Here is a 24522-nt window from a genome sequence, read left to right on the forward strand (position 1 = left end):
ACTTCTTCATTTTTTTCTTCAAATTTTGCAAGGAGATGTTGACTTTGGTGTTCATGTGTTTCTAGGTGAAAGAGGTTATTTTGTATGGGGGTGGGGTTGTTTGGCTAGGGCTGTTTTCGAGTTTTAGAACTAATCCTCTTATACAGGGTATAATACAGCATCCCATTAGTGTTAATATGTCAAACACAGTAATTATAGAGGTGAGGAATGAAGCCATAAGCCCTTTCCATTTCCGGAATCATTGTTCCATGATAGTAGAAAAGGGGTCATCTATGCCTGAATTTTCAGCGAGTTCATTAGCTAAGGTGGTCAGCCCTTGTAATGCTTCAGTAATGGTACCATCAGGAGCTGCATTATTGGGAATGAAAGTTCAACATTGGACTTCGATCATAACAAATACTTCTTCTTTTTCTACTAATATCATATCTAGGGCTAATTTGTTTTCCCAGGCCATTTTGCTAGTAGGTCCTAATTGTTCTGCTGTTCCTTTTATATCACCCCTGGTATAATTTACAAATATTTGTTGATTATAATAGATGTAGTTAATCCAGTCCACATTTTTGTTAATGGTTGACCACCAGAATAATACAGATTCTAACCCTGCAGCTATTTGGTTTCTTGTTTTGAATTTGTTTGGCACCCCCCAGGGAACTCCTATATTGTCTATGTAAACATAGGAATTGAAAGAGCCATGGGGAGTAACTACACTTCTTTTGGCTTTATGCCTGTCTCCTGTAGTTGTTGGTCGATGGAATGCCAGGGTGAAAGGGATGGCCAATTGCACCAAAGCACAGGTGCCACTCCAATTTGTAAAGCCCCAAATAATTGTTTCCCATAATACCACCATACATCTGCTCGCGGAATAGCTAGGGCTGACTGATTTTGGAGCTCTTTAAAGAATTTGTGCTCACTGTATTCCATCAGGTTTCTGACGTTCAGGTGTCTGGAGAGACACGAAGTGAAACTGACATTTGAAGCTGGAGGCCTAATGGTCCTGGGGGCTGACCTGTAAGATCCCTGACATTAGGGAACAGTTGTGGCAATGAGTTACAGGATTCGTTGCCTTAGGATATAGGGTCTTGGAAGAAAGCAACCATACAATGCATGCCCTGAGAGTCTGAGGACCATCCGAGTGGAAAGTGGATCACTTGGGCTTCCGGGTTTCCTGTTGCACAGATGTAACAATCGCTCTTATTTAGAGTGCAAACAGATTATTTAATACATTCCAACCAAGCATTCACAATCCCATATCCTGTTTCTATAGCTATAGTTTGCCTTTGGTCTTTAACTTACATAATTGTCACTCTGGAAGGGTCATTTCCTGAACTTAAGTGGGGGGTGGGGTGGGGTAGTAGATCTAAATAATTTCTAGGATTCTGTGTTTGAGTCTGTCCTTGGTAAAGGAAGGGTTAGAGTTTTGTCTAATTAGTTTTAGAGAGTAGACTCCTATAGGATCCTTTCCTGTAACATCGGCTCCCAATCCATAGTTTCCTATTATTGAAGGTTCCCTAGTCATGGTTTTGGGATTATCTATAATTAAGAGTAATGGACTGATTGCATTGTAAGGGTTTGCAATGGGGGGCTGGAGTGGACCCTTGTACGAGCTAGAAGTCCAATACCAATATTGGGTGGTCCACTGAACATCATTCCAGTTATTATAGGGACCCCTCAAGGTACTATATTTATGTTTCTCATTTTTTTCTAAAGGGGCACAGATATTTATCAACATTAGACAATTGTCTCCGAGTCTTCTCTTATTTTCACAGGATAACAGAACAGGGAGAGATGCCACAGTTGTATTTACTATTAACTTGACTCGCTGGTCATAGGCAAAAGCCCTTTGCATCTCCCTCATGGCAATGTTACATTTTACCCATATTAGCTTCTAAACACAAACCATCTTGTCAGGGACACATTAGAACCCTTGGGCCCTAGACCCCTCTTATTCTGGTTTCGTATTTAGCCCTGCACCCTGAGTTTTCTCCTACTATAAACAGGGATCAAGGAAGTGGGTAAGACATTTCTAGTCCAACAAGAATAGTCATACTGAGAAGACTAGCCTCGAGACAAAGGTAAGGACATCAAGACCTGAAACTCTAATTGAAGCAGCTGGCCACAGGCAGAAGAACCATGAAGATAATGCCTAGAGCTGACAACTGCAGAAGGAACTCCATTTTCAGTAAGTCTGGGTCCCTTGATGAATATTCAACATATCATTCCTCTTAATATGTTTTAGCCCATTCTTAGAGGAAGATAACCCATACCTTCATAAGCTCCAGTGTACCCCCATTTTACCAGGTCTGAGAAGAATCATAAATTCTTTACTCCAGGAAGTACTTAAAAGAAAAAGAAAGCGACCATAAATTCTTTACTCACTTCAGGAAGTAACCAAAGAAAAAGAAAGACATTATAAAGTCTTTACTTCAGGGAAAAAAGAAAAAAGGTTATCCAAATACAATAAACAGGATTATTATAGACAGACAGACAGATAGATAGATAGATATAGATATAGATATGGAGCTCTGGTAGCGTAGTGGTTACAAATTGGGCTGCGAACCTTAAGGTCAGCAGTTTGAAACTACCAGCTGTTCCACGGGAGAAAGATGAGGCTTTCTGTTCCTGTAAAGATTTACAGCCTCGGAAACCTTGTACAGGGTCTCTATGAGTCGGAATCGACTCCACGGTACATAATGACAACAACATATATATATGTATATTTACCCCCACACACACACTATCAAGAGGAATAACGTGTGATTGGAATACCCTAACAGGAAGAGACAAAAAATTTTTAAAAAGGTAAAAACAGAGAACTTTGTCAAAGAGTTGTTGGATGACAACTTCTCTAATATCATCAAAGATGAGAAGCTATGCATTCAAGGAGCTGAACAAACCCCAATCAGGAAGGAGCCCAAAAGAAAATCACCAAGACATATCATAATCAACGTTTCAGAAACCAAAGACAAAGAGAGCTCCTGAGATCGGTTGAGGAAAAATAAAAAGCTACCTACAAAAGAGAACCAATAAGACGAAACTCTGATTTCTCAGCAGAACTCATGCAAACAAGAACGTAATGGGATAACATAAAAAAACAACAACAACAACTGCAAAACAATAATAATATGTCAGGCAACACTGTCCCTTAAATACAATGGCAAAATTAAGACATTTCCAGATAAACAAAAAAATTAAAAGGAATTTGTAAAAAATCATATCAATCTAACAAGAAATACTAAAGGAAGTTCTTCAGACAGAGAACCAACCACAATGGACAACCACCACAATGGACAATAACCATGCATTAACATGCATGACACCATTATCAAGAAGTTAACACAGATATGCTGTTAAGTGCCATCAAGTGAGTTGCAATTCATAGCAACTCTACATAGGGTTTCCAAGGCTTTTTAAATCTTTGTGAGGGCAGAAAGTCTTATCTTTCTTCTGTGAAGCAACTGGCAGGCTCAAACCATGAACCTTAGGGTTCTCAATTTAGTGCTTGACATATGGAGCCACCACATTCACAATACAGATATAAAAGAATCCAAAGTTTAAAAAAAACAACAAAAACCTACAAGAATGAAAATAGGGAACCAGAAATATCAGTTTGGAAAGGATACCATTACAAAGTAAAAAGAGGGAATACTGTAGTTGCAGAACCTGAAAATGGAGACGATTGCAAGATATACCAGATTCTTTTAAACTTGGAAAGAAATTAATGCACATGTTATTTGTGTGAGGGAGAAGGCAATATAGAATAAAGAGGAGACTGTCATAAAATGATGGGTGGCGGGGACAACGCTGGAAGGAGAGCGAGAGTTAACAACAAAAAGATAAATACTGTTACATACTGCAATAACAATCCTACAATAACAGTGATCTACAAGTAGATGCCTGAACACAAGCTGAGTAGGTGTGGGAGGGAGCGTACCCACATATATGTGTTTGTGTGTATATATATATATATATATGTTTGACAGAGAATATTTATATCCGAGTACTATCCTTGGCTGCAAATATATCTACAAATGTGGTGGAACATACAGGAGGCAAAGTTATGAAAACTTAGACATAATCAAACACCTTAAAGGAATGAGTCGTTGGACCTAGGGGACACTAAGGTTAATTAGTATAACAATCAATACTCATGGAAGCAGGCAAATCTGTAGCACTTTGAAGTGTTAAAAAGCAAAGATGTCACTTTGAGGACTAAGATGTTCTAGACCCAACCAAGACATGTTATTTTCAATGACTTCATGTGCATGAGTAAGCTGGACAATGAAAAAGGTAGATCAACAAAAAATGGATACATTTGAATTATGGTGTAGGCAAAGAACACTAAATATACCATGGACTGCCAGAACAAACAAATCAGTTTTGGAGGGCGTATAATCATAAGGATCTTTAAAAGAAAGGATGGCAAGGCTTTGTTTCACATACTTTGGACAGGTTACTGAGAACGGTCCCTGAAGAAGGACATCTATACTTGGCAGAACAGAGGGTCAGTAAAAATGAAGACGAAGAACCTCAGTGTGATGAACTAACACAGTGGTTACAACAATGTACTCAAGAGAACTGATTGTGAGGAGAGTGCAGGGTCGGGCAGCATTTTGTTGTTCTACATGAAGTCGCTATGAGTCAGAGTCACTTGGACAGCACCTAACAACGTTAAAGAATAGCCCTGGACTACTAACCACGAGTAAGGCTGCTAACGTCAAGGTCAGCAGTTCAAAACTACCAGCAATTTTTCAGGAGAAAAGTGAGGCTTTCTGTTCCCATAAAGATTTATGGCCTTAGAAACCCTATGCAGAGTTGAGTCAGAACTAACTCCAAGACACATAATAACAACCACCACCACCGCTAACCACAAAGTGTGTGATTCAAACCCAGCATATGCTACTTGGAAACAGGGTCACTATGAGTCTATGAGGCAGAATTAACTCAATGGCACTTAGTGGGTTTGGATTGTCCATCTTGTGCTAGCAATTCAGTTCTTATCCTAAAGCACCACAGTCCATGTATACATACATTCGTTGTTGTTAGGTGCCAACCAGTTGGTACCGGCCCATAGCGACCTTATGCACAGCAGAATGAAACACTGCCCAATCCCAATCCTGGGTCAACCTCAGTACCGTTGCCACGCTTGAGTCCATCGATTCTGCCACTTGGCCAATCCATCTCATTGGGGTCTTCCTCTTTTTCTCTGACCCTCCACCTTATCAAACATGGTATCCTTCCCCAGCGACTGGTCCCTCCTGACAATATGTCTGAAGTATGAGAGACGAAGTTTGGCTATCTTGGCCTCCAAGGAGCACTCTAGCTGCACTTCTTCCAAATCTATTGGTTGTTTTAGCAGCCCTTGGCACTTTCAATATTCTCCTCCAACACCGTAACTCAAAAGCATCAATTCTTCTACGGTCTTCCTTATTCACCATCCAGCTTTCACATGCATATGAGGTGACTGAAAATACCATGGCTTGGGTCAAGCGCACCTTAGTTCTCAAGCTGACATCTTTGCTCTTCAATACTTTAAAAAGGTCTTGTACAGCAGATTTGCCTAATGCAATACGTCATCTGATTTCTTGACTGCTGCTTCCGTGAGTGTTGATAGTTGATCCAAGAAGAATGAAGTCCTTCCAAACTTCAATCTTTTCTCCATTGTTAAGAATGTTGTTTATTGATCCAGTGGTGAGGATTTTTGTTTTCTTTACATTGAGACATAATTCACAATGAAAACTGTGCTCTTTGATCTTCATCAGTAAATGTTTTAAGTTCTCTTCACTTTCAGCAAGCAAGGTTGTTATCATCTGCATATTGCAGGTTGTTAATGAGTCTTCTGCCAATCCTGATACATATACATATGTTGTTGTTGCTAAGTGCCATCGAGTCAATTCTGACCCATAGCAACCCTGTTTAGGGTTTCCAAGGAGTAGCTGGTGAGCTTTAATATCAGGGAGGAATGTACTCCCCAATGCTATCAACCATTTGAGAAAAAAGGGAAGCATATGGACACAAACAAATGTTAGAAGGCAGGAAGGGGCAAGAAAAGAGGACTGGAACCTGGCAACCCAGAGTGTTGCTATATTGAGGGCATTGTCACAAATGGCCCGAAACAAAATGAATATGATTGCTGAGTGGAAAAGTCCTATTTTCTGTAAACCTTTACCCAGACTACAATAAAGGGTAAGCAACAAACAAACAAAAAACAAATTAGTGAGCTTCTGACTTTAAAGAGTCAAATAAATGTATTTTTCCTTAATGACCTCATTTTTGCAATTCAAAGACATTAATTATAAACTCATTATCTTTGATACCTCTAGACTTCTCTTTTCAAATAACCTCAAGCTTTCATAATTTAATAGAAAAATACTCAAATCTGAGAACTTTTTAAAAAAAACGACATTAAGATATCTGATCATGCATGTTAGAGCCTATCCGTGGATGTGAGGTATACTTACCAATGGTCAGGAAATCTGATCGATACTGACAAGTCATTCCAAAGCCAAAATCTCTCCAAAAGCCAGAATCTTTTTTGTGAACCTCAAATTAAAAAAAAAAATAAATAAAAGTTCAATTTAATTCCTCAAGAACTAGACATTTTAATCAACAATGAAACAAAATAATTTTTGATAGTGTTTCACCCTATCATTTCTGTGACTGAAAAGGATCACATGCTTTTGTTACTAAATCCTTACAAGAAATAAGCAAAAAATGTAAAACTAAAGTTCTCCCATGTAAACTATCATATAATTCACAATAAAACATTAAAAGAAAAGAAAGGAGCAAAAAGATAGTAATTTCCAAAAGCAAAGGATTCTGGCTACTTTTCCAAGCCCTGGACAAGGTATACGATTAGGTTACTAATGAAATCAATTTGGTGCCTGGCTCAGAAGCTTACATTTTAGGGAGGACAACCATTTTAAAAACACTAACAGTAATGCACTGGGTTAAATTCGGCAGAATAGAACTTTCTTGGGTGCCTACCCACCATCCATTCCCCCACAGTTCTTCTTGGTGGTGTACAGTTTCCTTCTGTTAATTACCTGGCCTCATGCAGCCAGACAGCTTCAGAGAAGGCTCCTTTCTTTCACCTTAGCTTCAAGGTGGGCTATGAGTACTTTATACCAATGAGGTAGTCTCACCCCACTAACAGTAGGAAATGGCTCAGTAACTGGCATTAGATCCAATTCAGGACAATAAGCTAAAAACGGAAAGTTTTTTGTTGAGAATTCTGAAAAACAAACCCTCTTTCCTTTGAAAGACACTTGCTCTTTTGTAGCTGTTGTGTGCCATCAAGTCAGTTCCGACTCAAAGCGATCACATACAGTGTTTCTGAGGAGAGGCTGATGGGTTTGAACCACCAATTTGCAGTTAGCATTCCAGTGCTTATCACACAGCACACCAGAACTCCTGGAGTAGGGCATGACTCAGAAAACTATGGCCCACAGGCTAAATCCAGCCTGCAGCTTGCTTTTGTCAACATTTCTACTGGAGCACAACAACGCTCATTTGTTTACAGATTATCTATGACTGTTTTTATCCTCGTAGGTGAGTTTAGTAGTTGTGACATGGCATGCAAAGCATAAAATATTTTCTAGCTGGCTTTTTACAAAAACAGTTTGCCAACCCACTGCAGGGTTTGGCAACCCACTGCTAGCACAAAGAAAATCAGTTTTAAAATGAAGCTGTCACATGAAAGTTCAAGTGGACAAAAAGAAGAAAAAAATCAGGACTTTGATGATATTAAGCTATGTTAATTGTTATCAAGTCACTTCTGACTCATATCGACCCTAATGTAGGGTTTCTGAGGAGCAGCTGGTAAGTTTGAACCACTAACCTTGCTGTTCAAACTGACCTTGAGGTTAAGTGCTTATCCTATGGCACCACACCAGGACTCCAAGTGTAGTTATAGTGGTTAATGATTATGTACCGTTGAGTCGGTTCCAATCCACAGCGACCCTGCCTAGAGTTTCCAAGGCTGCAAATATTTACGGGAACAGAAAACCTTATCTTTCTCCCATGAAATGGCTAGTAGTTTCAAACTACTGACCTCAAGGTTAGAAGCCCAACTCATAACCACTATCAGAGCTCCTATATTAAGTTACAGAATCAAGAAAAAGTTGAAGCCTAAAAAATATTTATTCATATATTCAACAAATGTTTATTTGTTTACCTGTTAGAAATAGTTCCAGTAGCTGGAATCTACCTAGCTCTGAGCAGAGCAGACAAGGTCCTTGTCCTCATAGAACCTTCCTTTTGGTGAGAAACAGCATGCATATAAATATGTGTTTCAGATGGTGACTGCAGGGCAGCTAATTATTTATTATGGCCCTTCTAACCATTTTGTTCCATTTTGTGATGGATTGTAAAACTTAGCCATTATGCCTGCTGTGTGGTGCTGTAGGATACGCACTGGACCACAAGGTCGGTTTGAACCACAAGGTCAGCGGTTCAAACTCACCAACCACTCCTTGGAAACCTTATACTGGATCACTATGAGTCAGAATCAACTCCACTGCACTTAACAACAACAACAACATGCCTATGATTACTGACCCATTTGACAATGAGTTTTTAATGAGATAGGATTAAGATGGGAGTAAGGATTAAGGTAGAACCAAGCACTAATGATAAGGAGCTCTGGTAGCGTCGTGGTTACAAATCGAGCTGCAAACCGCAAGGTCAGCAGTTTGAAACTACCAGCTGTTCCACGGAGAAAGATGAGGCTTTCTGCTCCCGTAAACATTTACAGCCTCAGAAACCCTGTACAGGGTCGCTATGAGTTGGAACCAACTCCACGGCACATAACCAACCAAGCAAAGGATTAAGGATATCCCCATCTTACTAGGGGTGTGACTCAAGTCACCATCCTTAGTTTTCCTTCAGGGCATGGTCTGAGTTCAGTATCTTGGACTGCTTTGGCAAAGTTCGCTCTGTTGTTCTGGATCTTGCACCTGGCTCATCAGGTCTGCCCTCTAGTCTCTGGACCTAATGTGGTTCACCAGGTCCCACAGCCTCACTTATCAACAACAGCCTGCCATCTGACCTGCCGATTTGGGTTCTTCAACTCCTCCTGAGCCTCCGTGGGTGAGGAGACTCCTCCAGACTGACTGACCTCTGAACTATGGAATTGGGACTTGAGACTCGCAGCCTCCACAACTGTGTGAGTCACTTCTTTGACAGTTGTGGGTTCTGTGAGCCATTGAGGCATAATTCAGAACCCTGGGATTGAGGAAGGGGAGGAGTGGTGGTGGATAGCAAGGATTATGGAGTGGTACAACATGTTGGGAAAGTTGGACTTTTGGGATATCTTTAACTTCCACCTTGTAGGGACCAATTTATGCAGGTCTTCCTGAAAGAAAGTATCCTTACAGTGACACACGCCTTGAAGAAAAATCAAGCAGGATGAGGACAGTCTGACAGAGGGAAAGACTGTTTGTAATATAATGGCCACAAAGCGCCTCTCTGAGGAAGTGACATTGAAGCAGGAACCCGGAGAAAATAAGGAAGTCAGCTAGGCAAAGAGGAGGAGATCATTCCAGGCAAAAAAAAGCAGGAGTATTTTTGGAGTGTGACTTGAGCAGAGAGCAAGAACAAGGGGCAGAAGAGAAAGAATAAGGGTCAGGGCTCCAAAGAGAGCTTTCAAAAATTCTCAAAGGTACATAATACAGTATGCTTATACACTGATTAAGATGATCTAAAAGAAGCAAAATGTTAGGAGAATGAAAGAAGGCTAGTTTGTGGAATGCCTTTGTTTATGCAAGATGAGTTAGGCGTAGCACTGTGGGTTAATGCGCTGGATTGCAAAGTTGGTTTGAACCGCAAAGTCGCCGGTTCAAGCTCACCAGCCCATTCCTGGGAAACCCTATACTGGGTCACTATGGGTCGGAACCAACTTAACAACCACAACAGTCTGGCCTTACCAAATGACATACCCAGCTTCTGTCCTTGAAACAAAGAGAAGGTTGAGGCTACAATTCAGGAGGGAGTCTGACAGGTTCATGACATAAGAACAAGGAAGGTATCTTCAAAGTGTGATACGTTAAAAAGAGTGAGGATGTTGGGGGTGTAAGAAAGACCACTGTAGTCAGACTGGAAAAAGGGAGAGTGGACAGAGTAGGTGCACGACTTGATGACAATGCCAGAATCCATGAGGCCGATGGTCATAAGAGTTAAAAGGAAGGCAATGTGGCGGTGCTGCGTGTTTCGCACCCTCCGCATTCTGCTGCTCTGAGACCTGGTTGACAGCTGCACCTAAGGTTCTATGAAAGAATACTGGAAGGATAAGAGATGAAGGGGTTAGTGTATTTGCATTGTTGTTGTTGTGTTGTCATGTGCTGTGGAGTCAGTCTCGAGTCACAGTAGTCCTGTATTAGGTTTCCAAGGAGCAACTAGTGGGTTTGAACTGCCAGCCTTGTGGTTTGTAGTCTAGTACGTGCAGATAATGACCAACCAGGCAGCCTGAAGTGGGTAAGGAGAAAACTAAAACAGAGACACAAGTAGGGGAATAAAGGTCTTTCCTGCACGGAAAAGAGACACACCTAACCTATATGGAGGGTTCTGAAACAGCTTCTACTATAAAATGAAGGCTGAGTTAGGATCTGATAGATGAGCAGAAGTCATCCAAGTGAAGAGGTACCAGGAAAGGGTTCCAAGCAAAAGGAAGCCTGCACAGAGCCCCGGCAATGACTAGAGCATGTGGGCAAGGATAGAGGGACTAAATACCACAGTAACAAGTAAAAGGTGCCCACAAAGGAAGTATGATAAGGTTCTTTAATGTTCCTGTATTAGTATTTTAGGCTTTGCAAACCTTATAGCCTCTAACAAAACTATTCAGTGCTGTCTTCATAGTATAAACGCAGTCAATACAATGCATAATTAAATAAGTGTGGCTGTGTTACAATATAATTTCTCTATAAACACTGAAATTTGTATTTCAAATAATTTTCCATGTGTCATGAATTTTTATCCTTTACTAATCAACCATTAAAAAAAGTAAATACCAGTCTTAGCTCCTTGTTGTTAGGTGCCATTGAGTAGGTACAGACTCATAGTGACCCTATGGACAACAGAACCAAACACTGCCCAGTCCTGCACCAATCACAATCCCTGCCATGTTTGAGCCCAGTGTTGTTGCCACTATACCAATCCATCTCGATGGGGGTCTTCCTCTTTTTCTCCGACCCTCCCTTTACCAAATATGATATCTTTCTCCAGGGACTGGTCCCTCCTGACAATATGTCCGAAGTCTGCAAGACAAAGTCTGGACATTCTGGCTTCTCAGGAGCACTCAGGATGTGCTTCTTCCAACAGATTGGTTTCATCTTTTGGTAGTCCATGGTACTTTTAATATTCTCCTCCAACACTGTAACTCAAATGCATCGATTATTCTTCTATGGTCTTCCTTATTCACTGTCCAACTTTCACACGCATATGAAGTGATTGAAAATACCACGTCTTGGGTCAGGTGCATCTTAGTCTTCAAACTGACAACTTTGCTCTTTAACACTTTAAAGAGGTTTTGTGCAGCAGATTTGCCTAATACAATATATCACTTGATTTCTTGGCTGCTGCTTTCATGAGTGTTGATGGTTGATTTGAGCAAAATGAAGTCTTTGACAACTTCAATCTTTTCTCCATTGATAAGAATTTTATTGGTCCAGCGATAAGGATTTTTGTTTTCTTTACATAGAGGTGCAATCCATACCAAAGGCTATGGTCTTTGATCTTCATCAGTAAGTATTTTAAGTCCTCTTTGCTTTCAGAAAGCAAGGTTGCATCATCTGCATATCACAGGTTGCTGATGAGTTTTCCTCCAACCCTGATACCACGTTATTCTTCATATAATCCAGTTTCTCAGATTATTTTCTTAGTATACAGATTTTGCCATTGAATCCTTCAATATTGTAAGTCAAGGCTTGAATTTTTTTTTTTCTTTCATTTCCCTCAGGTTGACAAATGTTCTTCCCTTTTGGTTTTCCAACTCCAGGTCTTTGCACAGTTGTTATAATATTTGACTTAGTTCCTGGGCAGTAAAAACAAAACAGATCTCATACCAGATCTGTCCACCAGACAAGACCCCATCACAGTAATCCATCTGCTTCTTTTCATGTGGGTAGGCTTTAACTCAATGACAGTGGACATTCTTTGAAGAGTTGGAGGAAAAACGGGATCAGATGATTCATTTGGAAGATTATGCTGACTGAGGTATAGAGAAGATATTAGAAGGGGGAAAGAAGAGACACAGGGACACAGTAAGTAATGAGCCAACAATTAAAATTTGGGTTTGGGAAGATGGATTATGGTGATATGTACACACAAAAAGAAAGCCATGTAGAAAGATGTGGAAAAGATTTAGGCTGCAAAATTGAAACAGTAAGCAAACGACTGATGGGAATGGGGTGGTGGGAGGTGATGAGTAAGAGAGATAACTCAAGGATGAAAGCCAAATTTCATTCCCAAAATCTAGAAGCAAGGAGAAAGTGCTAGTACAACAAGGAGCAAGGAAGAGCTCAGTTCTGGGCATAATGAATCTGAGGTAACCTATGGCAGGAAAGACACTGTATGGAAATTCCTGTAGATAACAAAATAGAAGGAACAGAATGGTCTGTTGTTGGGAATTGCCCTCGAGTCAGTCCCTACTCATAGTAACCATATGCACAACAGACTGAAACATGCAACATATTGTGTAATCCTCACAATTGTTATATTTGAATCCATTGTTACTGCCACTGTGTCTTCTCCTTTGTTACTGACCCTATACTTTTCAAAGTATGCTGTCCTCCAAGAATTGGTCCCTCCTGACTATAGTCCAAAGTGTGAGAAAAAGTCTCGCCATACTTGATTCTAAGAAGCATTCTGGTTGTTGCTGTTGTTGTTTTTAAGTGAAGAAAATTTGTTGTTTTTTTCTTGACCTAAACACATTATGAGTTAAGATATTTTAGGATCAAAAGAAGAGTATTTAAAGTCTTAAAAGATCTCAAATGACAGAATACACCAAAGAATCCATCACTACTCTTTATACATACATGAGAACCACCTTTTACATTTATGATCTTAAATCTCTTAAGAGATTTATTTAAAAACCTTTGCCTTATCTTAAGAAAGTAGTGACTCATGCTTGTAGGCAAGAGCAACATTCTGTGGTCTCATGTGTCAGAATGGATGCTCTGAGCCCTTGTATATAAGTGGTGAACTGCAAGAAACTGACGGATTCAGCTGCAATGGCTGAAGGAAAACCCTTACCGGAAGTCGGGGCAAAGTTTCTGAAGACTGGCACAGTTGCTCACTGCTCTTAAGCAGTTGACAGTTTGGTGTCAGACTCAAGTTAGCAAGCAAATGAGCCCAGCATGTCTGTAGTCCAGGTGACCAGGCAGTGAGTCAAAGGGTCTGTATGAGGAGGACTGGTACAAGTCTGAGCTGCATGGACAGTGGGAGATGGTCTAGATTCCAGGAAAGTAGAACTGTACTGGGTTGCAAGCCCTCTGGTCTTGACAATGATGGGACAGGCCTGCAGGAGTGGTTTGTTTTTTATCTCTAAATCATCAGTTCTTTCAGAATTAGTTACCACATTTCCAGCTTAAGGAAAAGGATTTGTCTTGTTATCCAAGCCCCCTGCATCACTTTATTAATTGCCTTGCAACAGCCCAGTTCATAAACCATATTAAACAATGTTAAGATTCTACTTTGCAAACAATTGGGATTTGAGATGAGTGAAAGGGACAGACAAATTCACCGTTTACAGAGTGGCAAACCCAGGAATTAGCTTTATTCCCCTTCTGTATCGATAAGCAGTTCTTTATGAGTTTGAAGGACACATATATTAGAAGTCCTTGTCTCTTGTACTATTTTTTAATACATTGGAACAAAACCTGCACATTTTGCTCTAAATTTGGGTTTGGATGTAAGACAATTCAGGGACTATCCAAGTGGCTTGGACTATTTGTAAGGGATGTTAGTACTGTAGTATCAAAAGTATTTTTCCCCCCCTCCATATGTTTTTATTGTGAAATGAGTGATAGTTTACATGGGAAAACATCAGTTTTACATTCATTTCATTGTAATGATTACAATCACCTCTGTGCATCATCATTCAACTAAAGGTACCTTAAGTTAAGTTTGTCTAAAAGAGAATCTGGCTATTTTTCTTCCAAGAAAGACGACGGTACTTTCAATATTCTTCTCAAAAAAAAGTAATTCAAATGCATGAATTCTTAAACAGTCTTCCTTATTCATTGTCCAACTTTCACATGTATAGGACATATAACCCCATATGGCTGGGGTTAGACAAAGTGTCAAAGGTTGTTTCAGAAAATAGCAAGATGTAACTGTTAGGCTTTTGTGTCAAGTTGACTAGACCAGATTTCCAGAGGTTTCGTGCTTGGGATGTGCTTGATGATGAAACCTAATACAGGCATAGTTAGTTATACATAATGGTCACGTGGGAGGGACTCGCTAACTTCCCCTGGGGACCTGAGATTCTACAATTGTAAGATAATAAACTGCTCTTTATAAATACACATATACATGTTTCAATTGTTTTGCTTCTTTAGAAAATCTGGCCTATGGTACTGAGATAATGTCATGCTAGAGAAAAAAAATCTTAAGGATGAGTTTTCTAAATTAGTTCTCAAGTTTGACTAATTTTAAAGGCACAGATACAAGCTAGAGGCATGTATGAACTCTCCTTCATAGGAATCTGCCTTGGGCTGATTTTGAGTTTGGTCCTCTTTCCCTCTTGTGGAGTCAGAGGAAATATGACATGGTCCCCACTTGGTGTAAGCATTTGGCTCTGTGAGCAGGATTCACTGCAATGACTCCAGGCCTATGATGTTGTGAGGTTTTGTGGGAGAAATAAAAAGGGGCATAGGACAAAATATTTCAGCAGAGGAGACAGCAGATACTTCCTGGAGTTGCTTGGAGCCTATGACATGCTGGTTATTTTGAGTAAAAATTTACTTGCATTTGACAGCAGTGGCACTGTTAGATGATTTCTGGAATTTTGTTGGGTCACCTTTCTTTGGAATGGTTACAAATATGATGTCCTTCAATTGGATGGCCAGGTAGCTATCTTCCATATTTCCTGAAATAGATGATTGAGTGCCTCCAATGTTGAACTGACTTGTGGAGGTATTCCAATTTGTATTACATCAAGTCTTGGAACCTTGTTTTTCACCAATGTTTTCAGTCCTGCTTAGACTTTTTCTTTCAATAAAATCAGTTCTTGATCATAAGACATGACTGAACACTGAACAATTCTCTTTGGTACAGTGACTGTGTATTTTTCCATCTTATTTTGATGTTTCCAGCATCATTCAATATTTTACCCATAGAATTATTCAATACTGCAACCAGAGGATTGAATGTTTTCTTGTTTTGTCAGTTTGAGAAATGTTGAGCATGTTCTTTCTTTTGGATTTTCTAACTCCAGGTCTTTAGCCATTTCATTAGACTTGACCTTGTCATCTCAAGCTGCCCTGTGAAAATTTCTGTTTACTTTTTTACTTTATCATTTCTTCTAGTTGCTTTAGCTTCTCTGTGCTCAAGAGCAAGTTTCAGAGTCTGTTCTGACATTCACTTTGGTCTTTCCTTTTCTGTCTTTTTAATGACCTTTTGCTTTCTTCATGTATGATGTTCTTGATGTTACTCCACTCTCTCTGGTCTTCTTCATTAGAGTCTAATGCAAAATTAGACTGTTCTTGAAATGGTCTCTAAATTCAGATGAGATATACATAATGTTGTATTTTGGTACTCATAGACTTGTTTTCATTTTCTTCATTGTCAGCCTGAATTTTCATATGAGCAACTGATGGTCTGATCCCCAGTCAGCTCCCTGACCTTGTTTTGGCTGATGATCTTGAGGTTCTCCATCATCGCTCATCATGGACAGGTTACAGTGGAGCTTCCAGACTAAGACAGACTAGGAAGTAGCAGAAGCAGACCACTTATGAATGGGTTAGCCATGAAAACCTTATGAATAACAACAGAACATGGTCAGATATAGTGCTGGGAGATGAGTCCCTCAGGCTGAAAGGCACTCAAAAACAACCGGGGAAGAGATGTCTCCCCTTAAAGTAGAGTTGATCTTAATGATGGGGATGCAGTGAAACTTTCAGTACCTTTATTTGCTGATGTGGCACAACTCAAAATGAGAAGCAATAGCTGTAAACATCCATTAATAATCAAGACATGGAATGTACTAAGTATGAATCTAGGAAAACTGGAAATTGTTAAAAATGAAATGGAACAGATACAGACCAATATCCTAGGCATTAGTGAGCTGAAATGGACTGGCATTGATGTTTTGAATCAGGAAACCAGATGGTTTACTATGTTGGAAACAAAAAACTGATGGGGAATTAAATCACATTCATTGTCAAAAAGAACATCCCAAGATCTTGAAGCACAATTCTGTCTTTCATAGGATCATATTCATATGTCGACAAGGAAGACTCATCAATATCACTGCTATTTAAATGTATACACCAACCACTAAAGGCAATGAAATGAATTTGAAGATTCTACCAACTTCTTCAGTCTGAAACTGATCAAACGTGCAATCCAGATGCATTGTGTACTACTGGTGACTGGAATGAGAAAGTTGGAAACAGGAAAGATCAATAATTAGAAAATATGACTTTGGTGATACAAATGATACTGGAAATCTCATGATTTAATTTTGCAAGATCAATGACACAGTCATTGAAAATACGTTTTCAAACAACATAAATGGACCTTTCCAGATGGAATACGTAGAAACTGTCTTTAGAGGAGGCAATTTGAGGAGAATGGTGACGGTCTGCAAAGTTGTTGTGCAGAATGAGAAAAATGATTGGAAAAAAAAAAAAAAAAAAAAACCAACAGAATTAACCAGATAGCACTGATGACCTAGATGAAGGTGAAGCTGATATATGAAATATATGTTTTCTTGGAAGTGATAAATTAGGCACACATTTTCCTTTTCCTTTTTTTCTTTCTATTGTAGTGTAAATAAACAACCACAAATATTCCATGATTCAACTATTTCTACATGCACCTGTGACCATTATTCTATTATTCAGCCAATTCACTGAGTTTTATATTTTCACAATTTCACATGCTGATTCTTCTTCAGCAACATATCTGGTTTACAAATATAATGTTTTCTCTAATTTCCAGGTATTTTCTATCTGTTTTTTTCTATACATACTCATATTCTCATGTACTAATTTTCTGTTTATTACAACTTGATGCCTTTGTCAAAGATTTAACTTTCTTTAACTGTTTGGTTAGTCTTGGTTAACTGCTACTCATTTTTATTTTAAAAATCATTATTTAAAAAAATCTATTTCTGTAAGCTTTGATTATAAGGACTTTACTCCAGGAACAGTGGAAGAGGGACACAACTGCCCATCAGGACTCAGCTTCTGAGTTCAGAGGCCATCCATCCATTCTGGAAAGCAATAATTTCCTAAGAACCCGCCCTGCCTCTCTAGCTCGTGTCATCCCGCCACCCTTCCACCCTCCACCCACACAGTTTTACCCTAGCAGTCAGTTCCTGTGATATCTTCTGTTTAACACCCAGAAATACATATGGGCCCCATGACACCCTCTTACTCCCTGCCATCTTCTTATGAATTCAGAAGATGTAAACCAGTCCCATTTTTATCAGTGATTTGAACATGTTCCAGACTGTTCTCTTTTCCATGCTATCTGTCCATCAATTCTTGTTGTGTTTACCTTAGAAAAATTTCTTAAAACTATTTATCTGCTAGCAATATTTCTCTCATTTAAAAAACACTATTGTTGCTTTTTCTTCTGAAAAATTCATTTCTGAGTTTTGGTGTAGCGCTGCAAGGTAACGCATAGGTTTATAACCCACCAGCTGCTCCTCTGAGCCCCTATGAAAGGTTGCTATGAGTCAGAAACAACTTGACGGCACTTAACACTTAACAACAATTCATTTCGACGAGGAATTTGGATATTAGGTAAGACAGACTCAGGGGCTTGGTCTGCTATTTTGTATCTTTATCCCAAAGTAGGACTGACTCCAGGTAAGTTAAAGGAGTATGTATAGCCATGCTTTGCCAGGTGTTTCTAACAAGATAATGCTGGTCTCATAAAATATGTTGATCATTTGGTACTAATGGAGTCCTGGTGTGGCACGGTGGGTTAATTCGCTGGACTGCAAAGTTGGTTTGATCTGCACTGTCGGTTTGATATGCTCACCAGCCGGGGTTGCTATGGATCAAAACTGACTTGATAGCACTCACCACCAACTAAAACACAATTATCTACTCCTTCAAAGTTTGGGAAAACTTGGTAAAATTCTGTATCTATGGTTCCTCAGGGAAAACTTTTTGATAACTACTGTAATTTTTGTATGGCCTTGTTCTTTTTAGTGCTAGTCTTCTTATCTCATGTCAGTATTTTATAAATTCTCAAACATTTCCATTAATTTAAAATTTCAAAATTCTGTCATTTAAAATTCAATTTTTTTGTGCCTTATATCCTACCTAATTTCCAATGTTATCTCTTGGTACTCTGAATCTGCCCACTTTGTGATTTAAAAGAAAAAAATGCTTACTCATAAAGAATAACTTTGTTAAATTTATCAATGTTATAAACTTACAATTTTTGTTTCATTAATTTCTACCTTTATATTTATTTCTTCCGGCTTTTCTTGGATATTCTTAAAAATATATTAATTAATTTGGTTCATTTCCATTCTATATTCACATTAACACCAAAAGACGATGCTAAAACTATGCTAAATGCAATACAGCACACCTTGGCCTAGATCCTGGGACAGAGTAAGGACAGTAGTGGGAAAGCAAGTGAAATTCTAATACAGTATGTAGTGTACTTAATGTTGCTGTTAGGTGCAGTCAAGTCGGTTCCAACTCAACAACAAAACAAAATGATTCTCTCAATCATGGGTACACTTCAATCCATTTCGATGTCAATCCATCTCACTGGGGGTCCCCCTCTTTTTTGCTTTCCCTTCACTTGGTATGATATCTCTTGACAACATATTCTAAGTGTGAAAGACAAGTCTTGCCATCCTGGTTTCTAAGAAGCATTCTGGCTGTACTTCTTCCAACAACAATTTGTTTGTTCTTCTAGTATTCCATGGTACTTTTAACATTCTTCTCCAACACCATAACTGAAATACATCAATCAGTTCATCTACAATCTGCCTTATTCACTCTCCAACTTCCACATGCATATGACGTTACAGAAAATACCATGGCTTGAGTCAGGTGCACCTTAGTTTTCAAACTGCATCTTTGCTCTTCATCACTTTTAAAGAGGTCTGTTGCAGCAGATCTGCCTAAAGTAATACATTGTTTGGTTTCTTGACTGTTGTTTCCATGAGATTTGATACTGAATTCAAGCAAAATAAAGTCTTTGACAACTTCAATCTTGTCTCCATTTATGTGGATGTTATTTATTGGTCTTGTGGTGAGGATTTTTTTCTTTACATTAAAGTACAACCTATATTTGTTTGAATGACTGTATATTCCTGAGTGTTTTGGTGTACATCCAAAAAAAGAAAAACAAAAACAAGAGGGAAGAGAAGCAAATACTGTTGAATGATGATGCATGGAGGAGACTGTAGTCATTGCAATGAAACGAAATATGATAGGATGATTATAAAACTGATGTTCTCCCATGTAACTATCACTCAATTCACAATAAAAACTAAAAAGACAGTGGACTTTGATCATCTTTGGTAAGTATTTTAAGTACTCTTTGCTTTCAGCAAGCAAGGTTGTTAATCAGTCTTCAATACCGATGCAATTTTCTTCTTCATATGCTCCAGCCTCTTGGATTATAAAAGCATTACCTTTGAGTTTATTCTGACTCATAGAGACCTGATAGGACAAAGCAGAGCTGTACCTTTCAGTTTCCAAGACTGCAACATTTTTCTCCTGTGGAACGGCTAGTGGGCTCAAATTGTTAACCTTCTGGTTAGCAGTTAATCTGATTCACCACTCTGCCATTCCAAAATCCATTGCCTTCAAGTTGATTCCTACTCATACTAAGCCTATAGGACAGGACAGAAGTGTACCACAGGGTTTCGAAGGCTGTAATCTTGACAAAAGCAAACTGTCTTATCTTTCTTTCACAGAGGGGCTGGTGGGTTTGAACCACCAGCCTTTTGGTTCACAGGCAAGTGCTTAACCACTGCATCACCAAGACATCTTAATATTAATACACCAAGGTCAATTTCTTAATTTTGACAAATATATAATGATTATGTAAGAGGTTAACATTTGGGGGAAACAATGAAATACAGAAATTCTCTGTACTATTTTTGCAACATTTTAATATAAATTATTATTTTTAAAGTTTCTTTTAGAAAATACTCTGAAACTTATGAGGTATATTGTTGTTGTTGCTAAGTTCCGTCAAGTCAGTTCTGACTCATAACGACTTTGTACAGGGTTTCCAAGGAGCAGCTGGTAAGCTTGAAGTTCAGACTGACCTCACAGTTCAGAGCATTAATTCACAACACCACACCAGGACTTCTATGTAGGTACAGCTTTGGCAATAATACAAGTTTTGATATGTGAATTGTGATTTCATGTTTTCCTGAGTAATTCCCCACTGTATTTTATTCCTTTTATTAGACGAGGTCTAATTTCTCATTAGTAAGGCTTTTAAAATTAAATCTAAAATTTATTCTTAGAATTATTCAAAAAATAGTTTATTTTTAACATTAATAAAAATAAGTAGGCAGACATGACTATGCAAGTTACACATTCTAGAATATGAGGTCTTTCTTTATGGGCTAGATTTCAGAAGGAAATCTAATTCTGAAACAGTACTGTAGTGGGTTACAAGTTGGGCTGTGAATCTCAAGGTCAGCAGATCAAATCTATCATCTGCTTCGTGGGAGAAAGATTTATAGCCTTGGAAACCCTATGCAGGGTCACTATGAGTCAGAACTGACTCCATGGTATACAGCCATCACCACCAACTATGAAAGCTTTTATGGGAAGAGAAGATTATGGAAATACTTCAATAATAATTTTAAGGTTTTACCCAAACTTGGTTTCATACCAAACATAAAAGAATATGGAGGGAACTTTTCCAACTTTTCATATTGACAAGGCACAAGTCTTACCAGCTGCTGTTCCACAGGTGGTGGCTCATCCTGATTGGCATAAACAATGGCAGGGTTATAAAGACTGAACACCACAGGGTAAAACACCTTTTTACCTATAAATTAAAACAGATGTTTTATGTTATACAAGGGAGTTTGTATCAATCTTCTGGCTACTGAGCAGCATGTTTGTAGTGAGCATGCTGATGACTTTGTAATCTATCACTCCACAAATCTATAACCTTGAAAAAGAAAGACTGGACTAACAGGAAAATGCACCAGGGTATGCTCTCAGATATTCACTAGATTGGGCCTTTTGTTACTCTTTATTTCATCTAATCAGAAGTAACTGATGAAAATTAACCCCTGACACCTATCTGGAAATTCAGAAACTTCTGTTAAATACACCTTAAAAATTAAGTGTTGTTGTTCAGTGCCATCAAGTCAGTCCGACTCACAGTGACCCTGTATAGGGTTACTGAGGAATGGATGGTGATTTTGAAGCCCTGACCTGCAGTTTGCAGTCTGGTGCTTATCCTACAGAGCCAAACTAGGGGCTCAAACGAGGTACCAGAAACAGCAAATCCAAAGAATTAAGTGCAATGAATAGCTAGCTATGTAGTGAGTGAATAATTAAACAACAGAAGTATAGACAGATTTGAACCAAGATCTGAAAAGGTTGGGAATATGAGAAAGTGAGGGTTAAAAACATCTCCTGCAGATTAAAACATCTATTGCTAGCATTCAGTGACAGCACTAAGCGGCTGGAAAGTTTAATTAGCTGGAAAGTCTACCAGCACTACCACCACCTACCACTCGGAGTCCTAGTGTGGTACTGTGAGTAATACGCTGGACTGCAAAGTCAGTTTGAACTGCAAGATCAGCAGTTCAAGCTCACCAGTCGTTCCTTGGAAACTCTATACAAGGTCACTATGGGTCAGAACTGACTGAACAGCACTTAACAACAACAAATCTACCACCTAGCAGAGAAGTTCTTTGTATGACTGGCCCCAATCAAAACTGGTCATAGAAAACATTCGATACACCGAAAAGCACTGTGTAGGTAACAGGATGGCTAAACTTCGTCTCTCCTACTTTGGACATATTGTCCGGAGGAAACAATCGCTGGAGAAGGATGTCATGCTGGGTAGGGTGGAGGGTCAGAGAAAAAGAGGAAGACCCCCAACGAGATGGATCAGCCAGGTGGCATCATTGATGGACTCGGGTGTGGCAGCGGTAGTGAGGTTGGCCCAGGATCGGACATTGTTTCGTTCTGCTGTGCATGGGGTCGCTATGAGTCGGTTCCGACTCGATGGCACCTGACAACAACAACAACAGGTAACACAGTACTATTTTTCTAAAATCCCAGTGGTTGCTCATCCCACCTTCCTTAAAACCCACTTAAGGCCAGGGCGCTCAATGTCTTATAGGCAAACCTGTTTTATTTCTGGATATTATAAAATTTATTTTACACTGAGCAAATATTTGTCTGTTTCAACTTCCACATTCTGAATTCTAGGCTCTCTATAGTTAATAAAAATAAGGTTAAATCATCATTAACTCGCTTGTTGTTATTGCTAAGTGCCCATAACAACCATGTATAGATAGGGTTTTTAAGGAGTGGCTGGTGGGCTTGAACTGATGAACTTGTGGTTAGCATCGCAGTGCTTATCCTAGAGTGTCACACCAGGACTCTCACCTACTGTCATTGTTGTCAAGTGCTGTATGTAGAGTTATTTCTGACTGATAATGACCCTGTAGAGGATTTGGAATTCCTGAGGCATGTCAGTTGAGTCTCAGAGTTATTGACAACTATCTCCAACTAAACTAACAAGAAAGCAATACTCTAAATGACATGAATAGTTTACATTTTAAAACAAACCGTTATAAAATTCTTTATTATAGAAACCTTCCTTTATACAGTTAATATCAAATTTAATTTACAAAGATACCATTTGCTCAGACATTAAAAAACATAAAGCATAAAAGTATAATAAATCACTACAGAAAGTGTATTTCCTGAGTTCAAGCACTACAAGTATCTAGATTCTTGCATATGTATCTGTATAACTTTAGTCAGAAGTTGGACACTTCTGACCTGAACACATTTCGAAACAATCTGGTCAGCTCTTTTTGTTTTTTCTGATGAATCTCCCTCCTTGTCAATTTTCAGACTTTTTATTCCTTTTCATTTATTTGCCCAATAGAATTTAGTCCCAAGAGAAGAATTGTGAACTTCAGAGTGGCAAGTTTTCAATTTTCTACGTAGTGGTGGTGGTTGGCAGTTATATGCTGTGGAGTCAGTGTCGACTCATAGAGACCCTGCATAGGGTTATAAATCTTTATGGGAGCACAAAGCCTCATCTTTCTCCCACTGCTGCATAGTATTAGAGTTAAATTACACCTAATATAATGTAATAACATAAAATAATTTAAAAAAACAAACCCACACACAAAATAAAACAAAACAAAAATACTAGACTTTAATTACACCTTCTTTTTCCTCACATCAATTTGACTCAAAATGTAGGCTATAGTAACAGTGTTTTAAATTCTAAACTCAACTCATCTATCAGTATTTTACGCACCTGGCTCAGCATTTAATCGGCAGCTGTTAAGGAATTCGGCTGAGAAATATATATCAACATCACAGAAAAACATCAAGACCTCGCCCTTGTCCCAAGCTCGGGCACCCACATTTAGTCCTCTTCCACGATTAAACTCTTCATTCAAGGACACCATGGTATAATTGTGAAAATTAGATTCACTACAAGGCAAGCACATAGAACAAATGAAAAGTCCCCCTTTAATTTTAACAACAATTTTCCTTCAATACAGTTTACAAAGCATGTCCTACACTTCAAATATTTCTATTATGCTGGCTTCACATTCACCACAGGGGCAGGCGACCACCAGCATCACATGCATAGTCATCACCAGGAACAGAGAGTCACTAAAGAAAGGCTCAACTGTCAGGTAACATACTAGTGCTATTATTCTCGGTCCGTTTTTGTCGATGGTGGCATGACGTCACTGAGTAGTATCCAATCTGTCTGGGCGGGACTGATGAAAGGAGATGTGGATAGCACTCTTGTGGTACAACAGTGAATAATTGTTATCAGGACTGATTGTGAGGCTTGGAAATGTAAAGGTAGATGTTTTGTAGCAAAAGGGAGTGGTTGACTTTGCAGTCTAGGAACGGAGGTCCCTGGGACCATCAAGGGAGAAGAGTGGAGTGTGGAATCCTACCCAGAGAAACAGTGATGCCAGAAATGAAGGCAGAAAAGATGATGTGGAGAGATGGAGCGGCTGGGGACTCTAGACCCAGAGAGGAAGAGGGCTGTGTGCTGACAACTCCGGGGCAGGCTTGCAGGGTATAACACCTGGTTGGTTGATGATGCATGGGAGGGGACTGTAACCATGGCAATGAA

At 39.1% G+C, this 24522-nt stretch overlaps 1 protein-coding gene across 1 annotated transcript in view; it reads right to left on the minus strand.

Annotated features, from left to right (window-relative positions):
• Positions 1-24522, minus strand: part of CSGALNACT2 (chondroitin sulfate N-acetylgalactosaminyltransferase 2) — a 71501-nt gene that overhangs the window by 34769 nt on the left and 12210 nt on the right. Inside the window, exons 4-6 of the mRNA XM_006876146.1 lie at positions 23680-23858; positions 21113-21207; positions 6459-6540 (exon numbers count right to left, since the gene is read on the minus strand). Of these exons, the coding sequence (XP_006876208.1) occupies positions 6459-6540; positions 21113-21207; positions 23680-23858 (356 nt within the window). The remainder of the gene's footprint in view (positions 1-6458; positions 6541-21112; positions 21208-23679; positions 23859-24522) is intronic.

The sequence above is a fragment of the Chrysochloris asiatica genome, unplaced genomic scaffold (assembly GCF_000296735.1).
Source record: "Chrysochloris asiatica unplaced genomic scaffold, ChrAsi1.0 scaffold00356, whole genome shotgun sequence".
NCBI lineage: Eukaryota > Metazoa > Chordata > Mammalia > Afrosoricida > Chrysochloridae > Chrysochloris > Chrysochloris asiatica.